General features: G+C 32.8%; 1 protein-coding gene across 1 annotated transcript; it reads right to left on the minus strand.

Moving 5' to 3' along the window:
* Positions 1-5376: 5376 nt before the first annotated feature.
* On the minus strand, positions 5377-11835 carry SLITRK6 (SLIT and NTRK like family member 6). Its single transcript, XM_024760447.1, has 2 exons — positions 11428-11835; positions 5377-9076 (listed from the first exon to the last, which is right to left on the minus strand). The coding sequence occupies exon 2, from the start codon at positions 9051-9053 to the stop codon at positions 6525-6527; it is 2529 nt and encodes an 842-aa protein (XP_024616215.1). The 5' UTR covers positions 9054-9076; positions 11428-11835; the 3' UTR covers positions 5377-6524.
* Between the last annotated feature and the right edge of the window lie 7159 nt (positions 11836-18994).

The raw sequence follows: 18994 nt of genomic DNA on the forward strand, positions 1-18994 counted from the left end.
ATCAGTGGTTGCCAGGGAGGGATGAACAGACAACACACAGTGGATTTATGGGGGAGTGAAAATATGCAGTATTATACCATTATAGTGAATACATATCACTATGCATTTGTCATAACCTATAGAATGTACAGCATCTACAGTGAATCCTAATGTAAACCAATGAGTTTGGGTGATAAAAATGTATTAATGTAGATTAATCAATTATAAAAACTGTACCACTCTGGTATAAAATGTTTATGTTGGGGATGGCTTGGCTTTTGTGGGACCAGCAGGTATATGGGAACTCTGCATTTTCTGATCAATTTTGCTGTGAACCTACAATTGCTCTAAACTAAAATTTTACTAAAAAAGAAATATAATCCTTAGTGTTATAAAGATGTCTTTCTAGTATTCCAATGATAAATGTATTGAAATAATTATTTTTATTTTAACTTACAAGCATTACCACGTAGATGTAGTCACTTCAGGCAGAGATCTTAGAAAATGGAATAGTGAAAATACCAATATCCGATACCATAATTCTAACAACACTTATATTACATATTGTGTGTACGTGAAGTTTTAAATCAATGAAATATCATGAGAACTATACCCATTGTATTTTTTGTCTATGCTTGATTCTAAGAAATATGACAGAAATTACATTCTTAAAAATTGTGTTTGGAAAATATAAGAATACTGATAAATAGTAATTCTGAATTTATAAAAAACTGCATAATAAGTTTCTGTCTGCCACATGTGTGTGTTGTCCTAATTCACTAACTCATTCAGCACTTTTCTAGCTGTATCTAAAATGTGCTTTTATACCATTTTGAATAATTTAGAATTATGTAACCCATGTCTAAAGTTACTCAAACATCTATTTTTTCTTCCATGAAGTTGAGTGTCCTACCTAAACACAGAAGCAAAGTATGTGCAAGGGTAAGACATACATTCTTTATGATTCTATATGGCCTGTAAATATTCATTGTCATGACAGGCAGTCTGGTGAAGACCAGTGCCCTGAGAATGAAACAAAACAAAGTAAACAACAACAAGAAAACATTCCAATTCTGGCCTTATTACTCTTACTAACTATGTAATATAAGGCAAACTCCTTTATTTGTAAAATGAGAAAATTAGAATAAACTCTAGAAGTTTATGATGTGCTGTTATCTCGGAATTGTGTTTCCTACATCATAATACAATGTTTTCAGATATATATTTCTAAGCCAAAATACTTCAGAATGCTATGAATAGGCCCAAAACATGTCCCTGAAAGCCTTAATTGATGAAATCATATGTAGCACTTAAACTGATCTTATTCTTCCAGAATCATGACTCCTCTGAACTTTATTGTTCCTTTTCTTATTCTACCATGTATCAGTATATTAACTTATAACAGTATGAGTCATGAAAACACAGTAATGGGGACTTATATATCTTTAGACTTCTCATAACACCAAATAAAGGGATGGAAATACATTTAACATCCATTCACTAATGATACTTTCATCACTGATAGCACCACGAATTTAAAATTGAACATGTTCATCTTGGCAACAAAATGATTCATTTTGCGTGTAGCATCTGTTCAAGAACTTTATAACATCAAATATGATGACAGGACAATGAAACGCCTGGAGATTTACACAGGCAACTCAAAATACCTTACCATTTCCAGATAATCAGTTTTCTCACTGGTAGAGCCTTAGAGATGTAAGAGGTAATAATTATTTGTGGAAGGTCAGGTCTTCTGCTTTCCATATTTCACATTTCTGAAATAATTCTCTATTTAAAAATTGTGCAATTTTAAATCATTTAAATTGGAAATACATGAATGATTCTGTGTATGTGTGTGCAGTTTGTTGTTTTGAATTGTTTCCATTCTTTATTCACTAATCTGTTGACAGACATTCACTAACAGAAGAGTATTTGTCTAATTGTTTATACTTTCAAAGCAGCTAGAAAAGGATTCTACATCTGGCAGTCTCCTCTATGTTCCACATACATAGAATAGATGTGTTATAGTAAATATAAATTCAACTTTAAAAAACTAGATGGGTTCTAGAGAATAGATAATGGAGTTTATTTCCATATAAGACAGAAAGTTGTTAAAGAATATAATTTTAATAGTATAATCATCTTATAATTCAATGATAAACAACTATTATGTCCTATAATTTATTATAGTTATAAGTCTCAAGGAATATTTGGACAAATATCTATATTTCAGGATGTATGGAATTGAAAAATCACAAAGAAACATTGTATTTTTAATCACATATGTGCTCCTCATTAAAGAGATCATTCTTGATTTGGCTGCCCAGATATATAGGACCACTCCTCCTTGTAACTGTCTCCTTTCCTGTTGTAAAGATTGTCCTTGTACGATATTCCATCTTCTCAAGAAGAAAACTGCAGCCATTCATGCTTGAACCAACAAAGTGTTCAGGGAAAAGAAATAGAGAAGAAACCTCAAATTCATTGTAAAACCATTTCCCAATTACCAGGAGATTCAAACTTCTCTAAATAGTCAGGATTTTCTGAACATGGATACCCCTTTTCATGTACAGAACAGCCTCCTCCAAAGATAATTATGTAGAAAGTCTTACATATAAGAAATATTGTGATCTTCCCTTAGATATATATTTGTTTGATTGTGTTAAAAAAAAACCAGATTATTGCCCAACAATTCTGCGTTATTAGTATTCTTCTTCTTTTAAAAGTACCTTTGATTATACCTCTATTAGTTATCATAGAATAATAAATAATACAAATAAATTACACATATGAGACTATCTATCATTATCTATTTCATCTTTAGTAGTTCTCCAAAAAATATATATATGTAGTCATATATATTTATATATATAATTATGTATGTATTGCCAAAAAGTTCGTTCAGGTTTTTTTGTAACATCTTACGGGAAAACCCAAATGAACTTTTTGGCCAACCCAATATATGTAAAGACATAAACCAGTATATTAAAAAATTTTTCTTTTTAAGGACAAGAGGGTCGTCATATCACTTTTGTCAATCCTGGATTAAAGCTTAAGCATTTTAAAGTAATTGAATCAAAGCATGAGAGCAGCTTAGATGATACTGATACTTCCATTTACTTACTATTAGAGCAAAAAGGAAAAACTTTCCTCTGTGATATGAAATTGATTCAAGAGGGAGAATCAGCATTATTGATATAAACCTTTTTTATATAGATTGCAAAATTATCATCCCAGTATGGAGATCAATGGAAGATATCTGAAGAACACTCATAAATTTCCAATAAGTATTTTCATGGTTATTTAGTGAAAGTAATTTGTTAAATACACATTAATACAATTTGTGTCTAACAGATTGACAGAATCGAAAGGGTTTCATCCAGTATGATTATACACTATCACAGTACTACAAACATTCAAGATTCAGACATGAATCAGAGCTTGCCCTGATATGCAGTGAGCAAAATGTAACTTCTGCTTAAATTTTAAAAAAAAGAATCCTTGGTTAATGAGAAGTCTAATTTTTTTTGAATGCCCAGGTACAATGTAAATAAGGCTGAAGAATTAGGATTTAGGACTCTGAATCTGACAATTAGTTGCAGAAAGAGACCACCTTGGCCTTGTAAGTAAATAATCAAGCAGGGAATACAATTAAAATTATTCTGTAGTGGGAGGGAGAAGACATATGAAACACAGGTAAAATAACCAAAGTTCTGAGTGATTATCACCAGTCACAAGACCCATTAAGAGGTAAAGACCATCACTAGAGTTCCCAACTCTCAACTACTTGTAGTAGGGAAACAAATTACATAAGAAAAGTTCCATCATGAATTAAACAGTTAAGCCCTTACTCTTACTCTTTGGAAACCATAACTATTCCTACATCATTGTAAGTAACATCCAGACTCTTAATAGGATTTCAGCATTGCGGTTGAACCTAATTTGGAGGATATTTTTACATGACTCCATAAGCAACTTTGTTCTGTCTTTGATTTTAAGTTGAAGAATGAATATATATATACAATGAACGAAGATTTAAAAAAAATATTTCCATCACTCAAAAGAGAAGAATGTTCCTGAGGACATGTCTCTGTCTGCATTCATGGATCCATTCCAATGATCCTGCAGGCATGGGGATTTCTTAAGTCTCTCTAATACCTCTATGCACTTGATTAGGATCAGGAAATATTGGCAGATACTCTCCTGAGCAATAACATGAATTCTGCTCTTGATTTGTTCTTTTCTTTAGAGTGTAACATTTAAATTTATGCTTTGGAGGGTTTACTACTCATTATTGTGCTGAATATTTTTTAGTGGATAAACATATAAGCATTACATATGCACTCATTTCCTTTTAGTAAGTGTTAATTTAAAAAAGAATTCCCATCTTTGTCCTTTCCAACCTTAAAAGTTACTGGAGAAATTTAGGTTTTCAATGGACCTTTTAATATATAATATTTTATTGCTTTATATTAATATATGCAATGATTTTTTAAAAACTTAGTGATAGGGCTTCCCTGGTGGCGCAGTGGTTGGGTGTCCGCCTGCCGGTGCAGGGGACGCGGGTTCGTGTCCTGGTCTGGGGGGATCCCACGTGCTGCGGAGCGGCTGGGCCCGTGAGCCATGGCCGCTGAGCCTGCGCGTCCGGAGCCTGTGCTCCGCAACGGGAGAGGCCACAGCAGTGAGAGGCCCGCGTACCGCCAAAAAAAAAAAAAAAAAAAAAAAAAACTTAGTGATATGATGTCATAATGAACTCATAACTGTTCTTCATACCATGTCACACAGGCTCCCACTGTTTTTAACAGGGAAGTCTCATTCAAAATCAAAGAAACAATGTATATTTAGCTAGTAGTGCAGAAAGTTGAGTGTTGAAGACCAACACATTTAATAGAACATTCACAAATCACTAAAATAGTGCAAAGTAAATTAGAAACATCCTTCCTCATAGGAAATATGTTCCTTCCTGACCCTGTGCATGGATCTGAGTGGTATTCAGGAAACAGAACTAAATTATCTTAAATCCATTTTGCCTTGTGAAAATCTGCTGTATGATTGATTCTATAATCAGAAAGAAGAAAATAAAATCATTTCTATTTGTACTGAGTGGGAAAATGATTTGCCAGAAAGGGAAAACCACGGGTCAGACTTAAAGTTTGGTTCCATGTCAATCACATTGAGATACTTAATGGCCCTTTTGCACATGGTGAAGAAACTGCTTCTGTGTGGGTGACAACAAACAGAAATCTTGTTTTTGCTTGTTTGTGCTTGTGTGCCTGCGTGCATGTGTATGCGTTAATCCTGATTTGACTGAATTACAGATTAGACTAACTGAAGAAAGCACATTTAAAAAGAGGGTTTTAATTTTAGTTTTATTGTAGTGAGCAGTATTTTTAATTTTCTTGAAAGGCACCCAAGAATAATTACCTTTGTGAACCAAAAATATACAAAACTGTACAGAATAAATAGTTCATAAAAATCTAGCTATACTTTCTTGTAAAATAAAGCTACGTTGTCCCAGTCTTGAGGCAACTTGAACTACTTACCCTTTATATGTTCCTTTTGCTACTAATTTATGGCAACTACCAGTTTACATCAATAAAAATAAAATAATATTTCCTATTTGTTTTACACCAGCAAATTCTTACTTGCCACAAGAAACATATTTCTACTCTGGTATTCCAATTTACAAAGGATTAATGCTATGAAAGAAACCAAACTTAATAGATGCACTAATCATATTTACAGTTGAACATCAGTAGCATTTTTTAAATATCCCAAGAGTAAGAATTAAACTTTGAGCACAAATGACGTACCTTAATTCACAGCAGCATTAACAAGCTTGTCCACACAAAATGTGCAGAAAAGCCAAAACGTTTTCTTATCCATTCCACCTGAACTGTTAATCATTTTCATTTTTAAATTCAGAAAGCATAGCAGTGGCATTTTTAATCATCAAAGGTTCAAAGTTTTGAGCCACTCATAGCCTATATAATTCAACCTTCCATTTTTTCTTTACTGTTACTATTTATAATTTTAAAGTTCCAGTTCCTTTTGCCTTTATTGCAAGAAAACTAGGTGTATCTAAGAATTTACATTTTTGTGGTATATATACTGGTTTTATAAACAATATATTTCTTACATATTATAATTACATATACAGGTATACTTTTTAAATGACAAAATCCAATTCTATTTAATCCATGGGTAATATAACTCAAGAAAATAAGGGTTGCTTAAATTTTGAACCCTTTTAGATGTGCAAGAGGACTTCTATGAAACACTTTATGTATATGGGAAAATATTACTATAATCCTTGAATGATTTACATGCAAGGATTTATTTTATTGGGGATAGATAAAATTGCCTGAAGACAATGCAATGGCTTCTCCCAGTTATCCCTGAGTTTCTTTTTATTCTTTTTTCCCCATAGGATTGCTGCTGTGCTTAAGTTCTGATTGATGATACACTCATATAAGGCACTTATTTACAAGGTCTAGACTTAAGACAGAATCACAGCATTTCTGCAAAAGCCTTCTAACTCTCTATGTTTGCTGCTCCAGGACTTCTAAGTAGTCAGGTTCAGCATGTAAGTTAGCTTTCAGCTCAAAATACTCATTTTTAGTCTGTTCCACTAATACCTTCCTCGGTCTTGAGTACATTAATGTCTCCATCAACTTTAACTCTTCATGGGCTCCTGGATAATGTACCTCCATATCAGGCTGAAGTTGAGCAATGTTTTTCCTTAGGTATTCTGTGATTCCCAGTTGCTGAAGTTCTCTTTCTCTCTCTAAAATGTTCCTATATAACGAACTGGCATCCTGGAAGGATAAAAATTCAGTGGATTGGTCTGTGACTTTGTACTTCATATTTGATCCTGTGAGTGGGGAATGATTTTCTCGTTCTAAGAGACTTCTTTGGAGATGTTTTGCATCACTTCCCTCTTTCTCATTCCTTTCTTCTTCTTCTTCCAGATGCTTTGAGCCAAAGGATGGGCTTCTATAGACATGAACCACAGGGCTCACCATGTGCTGCTCATAGAGTGATGCTGTGGGTCTCTCAGTAGTGTGGTGAGTTGTTTTATGGCCGTACATGCTATACTGGAGATGCACAGGACTGTTGTCTCTCATCTGTTCATCAGCTTGTTTCTTTTTGTATCTTCTCCTACGGTGGAGAACAAGAACCACTATCCCTGCAGCACAGAACACGATAGTTATGAATACAATCAGCAGTCCTAGTATTAAAACAGATAGTGGTATAGCATCGGTAAGTGATTTAAAAATAGTGTCCGCTGTAGTTGTGGCTGTAGGAGTATTGACCATTACGTAACTAGTCTGAGTTGGCAAGGATGGGTTATTGACCAAACCTGGGCAAAGAAGTTCACTGTTAAGTGCTCTCAATTCCTTTTTGTCTAGGTGCTCTGGAGAGGTGCAGAGTATTTCATCTGTCACTGTGTTCTTACTCAATTTTTGTATCCATTGCTGCAATCCAACCAGGTCACAGGAACAATCCCAGGGGTTGTCCTCAAGGTCAATCTGAGTCAGTAAATCAAGGTCATCCAAGATATTACTTACAGGTAGATGGGTAAATTGGTTTGTTTTAAGGTTTACCCTCATAAGTGGAACCCCTGAAAAAATATGTGGTGGTAAAACTTGCAGGAGGTTGTTGTTTAAATAGAGGACTTTAAGTTTAGGCATTGGGTTGAAGCTACCAGGTAATATTTCCTTAACGCCATTGTATTCAAGATATAAGTACTCAAGATTGTGGAGACCAAGGAACATGCCTCCACTTAATTTAGTCAGATGGTTACCATTCAGATAGAGCTTTTGTAATCTTGTTAAATTCACAAACGATCCTTCTTCGAGAACCTCAATACGATTGTTTCCCAAGTGAAGCATTTCCAAAGTGAAGTATTCCACTAGATCAGACTTCATTAAGGTATGAATAATATTTCCTGCAAGAATAAGCTTTCTAGGATTTTGTGGAGGAGGTTTTAGATCTGATAAGCTTTCAATATTGCGCTCTTGACAGTGTATTAGAAGTCCTGATGGGGAGAGTACTTTGCAGTTACAAGGAATAGGACAGTAGAGTCCTGGAAGTTGAGTGAATGGCTTTGTAATATAAGGTATTAAACCTGGTGCTTTGGTGGGTGGCTTTAAAAGAGACGTGGTCTTGGTTGACATGCGACCATCACTTATTGAAGATGTTACTGCCAGATGTAATGATCCTGAAGGATCCTCGTGTTCTTCAAACACTGGTGGAGTGGAGCAAATTGATTCCTTTTTCAGCCGGCTCAGTATGCTTCCTTTGAAAAATGGAGGGCTGTTGCACACAATATCACCAATTATAGACTGAGGGGGCATGTTTTCCAACCAAAGTTTTAGCTGTAATAAGTCACAATTGCAGGCCCATTTATTGTCCTCCAACTGGAGATCCAATATTCTGCCAATGTGTTCTAAAAAACCAACATAAGGCAATGTTTGCAACTGATTTCCACGAAGATCTAGATGGGTTAAAGGAACAAATCGAAATATGTTTGGAGGAAAACTCTCAATAGCATTGTCATTTAAAATTAACACTTTAAGTCTGTTGAGCTTGCTAAAGGCACTTGGTTCAATCACTGTAATAAAATTGTTATCTGCTTGTAGGAATTCCAGGTTTTCCAGTCCATGGAAAGTATCCTCTTTAAGAATTTCTAAAGAATTGTGATTGATATGAAGTTGCTTAAGAAGGCCAAGGCCATTAAATGCACCAGTCTCAATATCTGCAATATTGTTAAATCCAAGGTGTATTGAGATAGCATTGGTAAGCCCAGAAAAGTCATTTGTGTGAAGCATTGTCAAACCATTATTTACTAAACTTAAGTGGAAAGGTCGTGATGGTGGCACGCTTATTTGGGATAACTTCTTGATACCTTTCTCTTCACAATTTATTAGCATCGTGCTGTCTTTTTCCTCACAATTGCAAAGAGAGTCACAAGAACCTCTGGCTGAGGCAGAGGACATTGGTGATTGGGACTGTGACGATAAACAGGCAAGGAGAGATGAATACAAGAGATGACTCCAAAGTTTCATGTTGTCCTGTGATGGATCTGATTCTGTAAGATAAAATGCAATAGCAATGGGCTTCAGTGGCCAGGAGCAGGGAGGAGATGAATCTGACATTTTCAAAATGATAGGTTTTCCTCTAAAAGGCAAAATATTATTATTCTGAATATATAAATACATTGCTGAGTCCACATTTTCTTTTACTTTTTACAAATACTATGACTGGCAGGTTTATTTTACTTTTAACTTGCATTGTGATAAAAATCTAAAATTTAGGTCAGGGAGAATTTAAAATGTCAACTCAATTGTCTTCAAATCTACCAAATAATCTCCATTTTAATAGACATGAGGGGTGCTGGCTAAATGGACCATTGATACTTTGATATGATACAAAAATGTATACTTGAGAAGACCCTGGCTTTTTTTATTTTTTAGCTCAAACTAGATGAATCTAAGGCTGAAGGATTACAATAAAAGACGAATATGTTGGTATTAGCCAGAAGTAGAGAGACCCGTAGGGAATTCAAAGATGATCATTAGAAGGAATGTATGTTTGCATGCATTATACACTTCCTTTAGTTTTGTTTTTGAACTGGATATCACAATATAACATCTAATAACTCTGTGTTTAACCTGCGTTGATTTTGGCTTAAGATACTTATTAATTCCATTATTTATTTAAAAACTTTGAGAAAAAATATGTCTCTATGTAGTAAAGTTGAACTTTATAAAAGATTTTGTTTTAACTATGTTGTCTAGGGCAATTTGTATAAGCCTTGTAGTATCAGACATATATGCTTAAAGGCATCCATTCAAATTTCACTTCAGTCACACTTTATATTGAATTTCTAGAGGTGGAATATTCACTGCTACTTTTAAATTCTATGGATAAGGTTAATATCATAAAAAGTAAAGAAGAAAAATTGATCTTTAACACGTATTTCAGGCTATTATAAAAGAACAAACAATGCCTCATATAAATTTCTAGCAAATGACTCCCTGATGAGGTCTTGAACCAGGTTTTAGGGCGCTGAATGTCATCACATAGTTAAGCAGTTGATCTTTATTATAAGACTTAATGTTGCAAACAATGAACTATAAAGCAAGCTTCACTATATTAAAATATTTGAGGATATCTCTAATTTAGGAAATAAAAAATGACAGTTCAAGATAACAATATCACATATTCCAACTCCTTAAAAATTTAATACCTGCACCTGACATAGCAATTAAAAAAGAAAATTCTAGCTCTAAAATGACAGCAGTGGTGTGGTAAATACTTTGAAGTCTAATGGTATCTTATTTTATTCCCTTCTTTTAAATATTGCACTTTAAATTTATATAGACTAAATCGAAAGGTAAAGAAACACCACATCTTATAACTATTCGACTTTTGGAAATGATAATTGCTTTCATGTTTCTGGATGGAATGTGAACTTTGAATCTAATTAAAAATCACAATTAGATAATACATCCCAGAATCCAATCAATAATCCTGAAAATAAACTTTCACTCCATGAAAATACATTGTCTTATTGAAAACATGTATAGTATGAAGTTTCTGAAAGGTAAAAGGCAACCAAAGACATCAAACAATAGAGTCCCTTTCTATATAAAGGGAAAGTTAGCAGGCTGAATGTTTCCATAGGGAAATAGTTTGATTTTAAACAGCTCTGAGGGCTATGCTTAGAATCAAGCAGCTTGAAGTTGGAAGTCTTCATCTTGTGGATTAGCATCCACAAACACTGAAACTACTTTTCCATAGATTACCAAGAAAGAATACTATGCATTTCACCAGGCACAGTATCTTAAGAAAAGAGTAAATAACTTCCAGATGAGACTCTCTCCTCTCGTTATTTTTTTTTAAATCTTATGTGCATTTTATGCTCTTCAAAATGTCCTAGGGAACAGTTTCTAGTCTTTTCAGAAATACACACAAATGTGAAAAGTGGTTCTATATTGACAATCTGATACAGTGTTAAAGAGGTCAAAAAATCTCTATTTACATATTTTCAAGTCAGGAAAAAATAAAAGTGGTATACAAAATACAAAGAATCTTTTCATATTGTGCTTGTATTTCAAATACAACAATGGTGTTTGGAAGTAATCTTCCCTTCAAAAAGCACAAATAATTCAGTTTCCCATAACAAACTGCATGCTGTAAAAGAAATAGTAGCATATTATTTTACTTGTTCTTCTCTACAGCCAGCTGTTGGACTAAATGTCTGCTGCTCACAGAGAACAGGCATCTGCTACAGCATTAGTTGTGCCAGTGAGCAAGAATGAAACTGGATATCCTTTAATGCAAAGTTATTTTTTTTTAAAGAGGCAAACAGAAATTCAATCACTTTGGGATAATGCAAAAATATGTATAAGGAAAGCCTGGAAACATTCATCTTACCTGTAAAGCAACGACTTCCTGACGTTATCTGTAATGCACAGCTGGAAGAGATGCTCAAAGTAAATTCAGTTTCTTTATTAAAAAAGAAAACACCGACCACCACGTACTTTCTTCTCAAATATCACTTTTTGGCAAGTCCCATCGCTTTATAAAGTTAAAACCTCTGGTCAAACACAAAATGCTGAGCATTTCATTGAAAATATTTCAAGCAGAGTGCATACTAGATCATCCTGAAGCAGTTGTCCTTTTATTCCCCAATTAAAATTCACGGCATACTTCACAGCTATGCTGACTTTTTTTGCATATAGTTAACCATTTGCAAGCTGCCGAGTGCAGTAAATAAACAAGATGTGTAACAGAGCTGGGGTTGATCACTCTTGCTTTCTTAGGCTGTAGATGCAAGCTGCAGCAATGTTCTCTTTCCTCTCTTTCTAGTCTTTCTTGTTAGTTCAGTTTGTTGTTAGTCAGATTGCCAAGGGCTGGGAGGTAGGCGTAAATAGACTTCTTGGCTTTTGACTCAGCCTTTAAGCCCTTCCCCATCAGAGCGCTTTAATAGGCCAGTGTCATTTAACACAAGAGACAGCTCCACCTTGGGACTCAACTCCTCCTCTGGCAAATGGTTTTTCCTCTCCCTTTAAATACCAAATACAGTGCAAGTGAATTTTGATGCGAATAATTACATGTTTCTTCAAATGTTTAATAATATTGTGTTATACAGCAGGCTAAATAATACACTATATTAAATTCTCATCTAGCACAGTACTGTACTGTTTGCACATGTGTGCAGAAAAACTGCAAGTATGCTACCAATAGAATAGTTACTTCAGTTTTATTGTTTTTAACTGGTATTTATGGTTGAAATTGTGCACTAATTAAATCTTAAAATGTTAACATGAACTGTTTTCCTGAAACATTTGTATTTTTGTATTCACCATTTGAAAAAAAAAAAATCTTTAAAGCCTCATGTCTGAAACTCTAAGCTTTATACTCCTTTTCTTTCCCTACAGCCAACGTTCAACAATGAGATTAGAAATGAGGTTCTTTTTTCAGGTAGATAGTATTTATTTGGAATGGAAATATGATCAGTTAAAAATACCTTCAGGAATCTTCATTACGAATGGTTGTCTCTAGTTGAAAACAGCCTATCACTTTCAAAAATATGAAATTATGTCTTTCCAGATAAAATGAAACAAGTTAAATGAATACGTAAAAATTACAATAACCTGATTTTTATGGTACTAGCTTAGGGAGCATTTTTTTCCTAAAAAGATTATATTTAAAAAGTTACTTGTTTCTTCAACTCTTAAAAGTTTCTGAATCATCACTAATAAAACTCTCAACTGTCAGATTCGTTATTTCCCCAAATGCCTATGTTTTAAAACTCACTCCTCTCTACCTACATTCCAAGGACCTGGACTTTTTCAGAGCCAAAATGAATATACTAGATGCTATCATTTATTCATTTTGAAACAGGCTATGTTTAGAAGCACTCTTCCCTATAGGTTCTAGAGGTTACCTATATTATATTAGGTCTCATTTCAGAAAAAGTATTTTTTAAGAGGTTTTATGCAGCTTATATCATCGAAACAGGAAGATACAGATTAGGTTATTGTTTAATGATTGTCTGCAGTTATGCACTCAAATTCACAAAGTTTTCATATCCTTAATGTGGAATAGTTGTTTTAAAAGCTAAGGATTTTGAGGCAATTTCTAATATTCTCACTTTTCTTTATTTTACAGCTTCTCACTAAGTTCCTCATTTAATAGCACTGTGTGCTTTGATAGAATAGAGATTATAATACAGATGAGGGTGTGGAGAAAGAGAATAAAGATAAGGAATAAGATAATAAGGAGAATAAGAGAGAATAAAGGAAATGAATTACTTTTGGGCACAGTCTGCTGCTAACTGAGAGCCAAGTTAACTTAAATCAGTCTAATGATTTAGACAGGTGGTGACAGGTGGTTAGAATCAGTGAGAAAACAAGGAACTAGAATAATTTTTCTTCTAACACTGTAGACATATTTCTCCAAATGCATTCATTTAGGTTTTGGAGGCAAAATAACACGAGAAATGCTCTGGAAGTATAGTCTGTGGTGGAAAAGTTGTTCAAATAGCCATATGGGACAAATGGAAATAAATTCCTTATAAACGGATATATCTTCTCCAGCTTGAGGATGTGTTGATTTTATTCATAATATATACTAGTATATATTTGCTGTTATTTTTCTTGAATCCTTTGCCTATATATAATATGTTATCTTTTTCGTGCATAAATTACTGGTTAACTACACAATAGTCAGGGATAAAAGGAGTGACTAACAAGGCTTTGAAAAAATTCTCTACAATTTTCATAAGTTTTGGGTGGGAACATAAAGAAAGGTTAGGTGAAGAATTAATGTTTGAGAAACATTCTGTAACTTTTAACTTAATTCAAAGGAGTAATATTGATAATGAATTACTTAGCATTACCTCAAAATTAATAGTAAAGTACATAACAGCACATTTGAAATGATTATAGCTAAATCCACCCAGCTCTATGTTTTGTTAACTACAGTTCCTCAGTTGTTTCACTAAGTCAATAATGCAGTCATTCTTTCCAAAATGCTCATGGCAGAATGTGTTAATTATTGTTGGACATTTATTTTAGCAACATTTTTAATTTCCAATGATTACCTGCAAAAGTATTTTCCAGTGTAGCTTGCTCCAAGTTTTAATAATAAATATCTTAAGTGATTACAATAAATACTCAATTTTATTACTCTTTCCACATAATTTATCCCAGTGACTCTACATTGAAAAATACTAAAAAGTAATCTTTTTAAATCATATCTTCTAAGTTATGCTTTTTAGAATGTGCATCTTAAATAGCAAACGTGAAAGTATTCTTGTCACATTGAAGAGTACCAAGCAGTCAAGAGAAATAAACCTATCTGTGTTAGTCTCCTTAGAGCAGCAGCATATGTAAGGCAGAACAGGACTTTCGATATCAGGACTTAGGAGAAGGCCTTTCCTTCCCTGCTTATCCAATGCGACACAGACCAGATGGAAGAATATTTTATGAAATTTATTGGACCAATACTTTATCTGGAACAAAGAGAATAAAAAAAGGATTGTTCACTGGAAAGAGGGGAAAAAATTAACAGTGAAAGAGATTTATTAATTCTGTATAGGTCTAGTTCTACTTCAGAACACCTGCCAACCTTCTTCAGTGCCACATTTAAGTGGTCAAGTGAAGATGTATAGCAGATTGATTCCACCTCAAGAAAATGGAAGGTTGGAAGAGAGAGGTCTTTGCACCATGTGCAATGTAGAATGAGACATATTTAAATACTCTGAAGGTAGAACGTATAAAACTTGATGACTCTTTGGGGATGATAATACTACAGATGGTCTTTCAATATTCGTTGGTGATTTCATTCTTTTAAGAAAATTTAAAGAAATAAGTCTAAATAAATGTCACTTTTTAAGTAAATACTTGTGTCATTAATGTAAAAGAAAAATACAGCACACATACTTGAGAAACAGTTATTATCGTGGGCTCTGTCTGCTCTGTACTCTCAGGGAATTACAGTGAAATTCATGATAATGCTATGCAGACTGAATATTACAAATATTTTCAAATAATGTCTAAATTTATAGATCTGTAGAGATCTTGTGCACTGGTTTTAGAAGCATTAATAAAGACATTTTGTTTTTTCTTATTTCGAAGTAAAAGTTTTCTTTAAAATAATAATGCGGTGAAGTCTACTTGAAAAAATAATTTGACTTATATACATAAATTCCATTCACAGAAAATAATAATAAAAGAATATCGCCTGTCTTTCACAATGCCATGCTATACAGTAACCTTTGAATTTGATTCCCAAATATTGAACTTAGGATTCTCTTTCATGTTCCACTGAAAGAGAAGCCCCAAACTCTTTACTATAATTACTTACTTTTTTGGTTCTGTTAGAGTCAGAACATAATCATTATGGATACCTTCACTTCTGACAATAACACGCAATTTAACTAAAGGAATGTGACTTTTATGAGGAAGGATAGAAGATCTTCTCACCTTTCACCAAAAACCTCTTGGTATATGAGGACATTTGCGCACATTCATCAAGAATAATGTCATCTCAGTGAAAAGTCTATGTATCTTAGAAAAATTTATATGATTGATATATTTTATAAAGTGACACATGAATGGGTATTTAGGAAACTTGCCTTTTGCATTGAACATTTAATAAAAAGTTTAATTTGTTACTTAAATCTTAAGTTTCTTTCATGCTCAATTTGATCTGAGAACAAAAGTATAAAACTAATAATGGAATTGCCTTATTCTAAGAGAGGTCTTACAATAAAACTTCCTGTTTTGATTTGAAATCTGCTGACACAAAGGAACTCTTTGATGCCATTGCTTAACCTGGCAAAACTGAAAACAAAACAAAAAATTTCTCCTGGAAGTTTGGACTGTAAGTTGTCTTGTCTTCATAACAATGACAACAAAAAAATCCCCTACTTCAAATGGATGACTAAGAAGACTTTTTTCTAAAAAAAAAAGAAAACAAAGTTGCAAAAAAACAACTAAAAAATGTTGATGGATGTTTCCATGATGAATAATGAGCAGTGTTCAAGAGAAACAGGTCCAGTGGAATAATGGTAGACTGTGGATTATATTGATTGTAAAGACTCATTGAGGGAAGGCTAGTGTCTACTTCATATTTTTTTTCCTAGAGTTGCACATAGTTATAAGTAGTTATTCAAGTTCAGTAGTTTCTTTGTACGTTCTCATTATCATGTAATCTTAGGACATTTACTTACTTTTTCTCAGGAACATATAGAGTTTTAATTTTTAATTTTTGTCCACATTACAAAACCTAATGATGAAAATAAAAAATAAAAATATTGATCCCCATGGATCTTTCCAAATGTTGTCATATGGCAGATATTATAACACAATCTGTGTGACTATATTACTTTGTAGTCAGATGATTAACAGTAATGGTAGGTAAATACCACTGAATCAAATATGCTTGATAGTCTTCGTGGACCACCTACAGGGGATTTTAAATTTCTGGATGTCTTCCGATTGCCAATCACAGTTCGGACCTCACTGCCTCTCCCTATCACATATTGCTGTGTCACTGAAGGATGCAAACTTACTTTAATAGTTTTAATCTTGTAATTGTGATATTCAACCATTTTTTATAAAATATGTCAGTTTCATTTTGTTCAACATATTATTTCAATAAGATAAAGCTGTAAATATCATGAGCTTGAATATAATGTATATAGAGAGATAAATTTCTTTGTTACAACTGGATCTATGTTCTGTAAAGAAAGAAAATAATTGGCAAGGTACACATGTTTGTTGAGAAATATATGTACATAGTTCAACAGATGATTCAGTATTTTTTAATTTTGCATTTTTAATTTGATAATGGTAGAGTTAATATAAAAAGACATTTACTGAACTATTAATGTCATCACTGGAGTATTAATATTAACCAAGAAAGTGAATGAATTATCCTTGACAGAATCCACTGAATAATGTTGACTTCTTTTGTTAACAGAAATCTTGCCAAAAAACTCCAAACAAAATAAGAAATATTACATTTTGATATATAATATTTTAAAAAGTGTTACATAACTTAGAGAATAAACTTTTGAGTTGTAAATAATTCACTCAGATACCCAGGGAAAGACAGTCCTTCAGAATCAATCTATATTCAACATGCCAAAAACGCATTTATAACTTACCTACACACCTACATGAAGATAAATACAGATATTTTTGTTAATATAATTATCTTTTTGATGCTTTTATTGTATACATTTTACTTTATTAATATCTAATATATCTTCTGGAATAATTGAGGTTTTCCTATGACATATTTTGAAAGTATATATATTCTACATAACATTACTATGTATATTGTAGGTTCAAGAAAATATGTCCAGTATTATTTATAATTTTCATGTTGCCCTATATTGAAATAGTACATAAATTATTATGATATATGATAAATAACAAATACCAATAAAGTATTAACACTAATAAATTCTAATAAAAATTAAGACCTAATAATCAGGCAACCATAATAAGTTATACTTGTTTAAATTGACAGACATCCTTTGTTGTTTTTTTGGGAGGGAAAGGACAGAGGGAACAAGTTAGTTTTTGATATATCATACCAGAATTTCTTGGGAAATAAAAAATAAAATCTAACCCTCATAAAACACTCTTTTGAACTAAGAAGGACTTTCAATTCCTTTAGCCTCAAATAGTATTAAATTTAAAGTCACATGACTACAGTAAAACAAATACTCCTTGAAATATTTTGTAGCCTTTTCTTTGGCTAATTATAATCAGAGGCATTTCTAAAAAATAGTTTTATTTGTAACTGCAACCTACTAAAACTTAGCAAACACTAATTTTTAGAAACTTCACAGCTTTAAACAATTATTTAGCCTTAAAACAATTTTTAAAGCACAGCTTCTCCAACTTAAGAACCGAAGCAATTCAAAATAGCACTTACCTGCTCTTCCTTCCTATACATAGAAACACGCTTTCAACAAAAAATTACAAATCTTTGAAACTAGTAGAAATCCTCGATTTGGTGGGGGGGGAGGAAAAATGAAAATAAGGATTTTTCAGTCTAAAACCAACCTTGAATATTTGTATGATATTGATAAGAATTAAGAGAATCATTCCTAACAACTCCCTTGGTTTAAAGCTTTTTTTCTCTTTCAGCACCCTCTAGTGGATATTTATAAAAATTCTTGACAACTGAAAAAAGTGGCAAGCATGCTAACTTGTCCAAATTTTACTCTATAAACATGTAGTTTTTTTTTTAAACTTAGTTGTTTAATATTAGTAATAATAAGTAATATTTTATACAACTCTGAGCACTCCCCATGTTTTTAACTACTATGATAACTCTATACATAGTAACAAAGCTATTCTTAGAACAAAGCTATTCCACAATTACTATTACAGTGGGAAATTGGAGCACGAATGTAATATATATAATGTTACAGAACTGGTAAGGGCAAAAATCTAGATTTTAACCTATCCAGTTCAGTCTGACTTCAGAATTCGTTTATTCAGCAGATAACATTGCCACTCAGGACAAATATTTTTATGAGTTAACATAATTTATAATAAGATCAGGTGTTAGTCCTCTACATAAGAGGAACAAATTTAAAAAGAACACTTCTGTTTGTCCTTTTGAATAAAAAAATTGCTTTCTAAAACATTTCATTCAATGTGTAAACTTTACGGACAACTGTGGGAAAATCATTGCATCAGTTGAAAACACAAAGATGAATTATTTATATTTATACATGCATATATGTATATATGGTTAGTACATATTTAGATGTATCTGAAAGACTGTATAAGAGTAATGAGATGTGTGTATAAATAGCAGTTTCCACATGATACTACAGTATGCTAACCATCTATATTTTCTTGTCCTTCTATCTCTATGTCAAAGAGAACTAAGACTGGCTATAAGACTGGCATCAAAATGAAATCAGTTTATATCAAGTCTACATTTCTTACTCTAGGTATGCCTG

This window comes from Neophocaena asiaeorientalis, unplaced genomic scaffold (genome assembly GCF_003031525.2).
Source record: "Neophocaena asiaeorientalis asiaeorientalis breed wild unplaced genomic scaffold, Neophocaena_asiaeorientalis_V1.1 scaffold158, whole genome shotgun sequence".
In the NCBI taxonomy this organism is placed as follows: domain Eukaryota; kingdom Metazoa; phylum Chordata; class Mammalia; order Artiodactyla; family Phocoenidae; genus Neophocaena; species Neophocaena asiaeorientalis.

Excerpts from the sequence above, each read along its gene's own strand:
- SLITRK6 (XM_024760447.1), bottom strand. The coding sequence starts at position 9,053 with ATGAAACTTTGGAGTCATCTCTTGTATTCATCTCTCCTTGCCTGTTTA.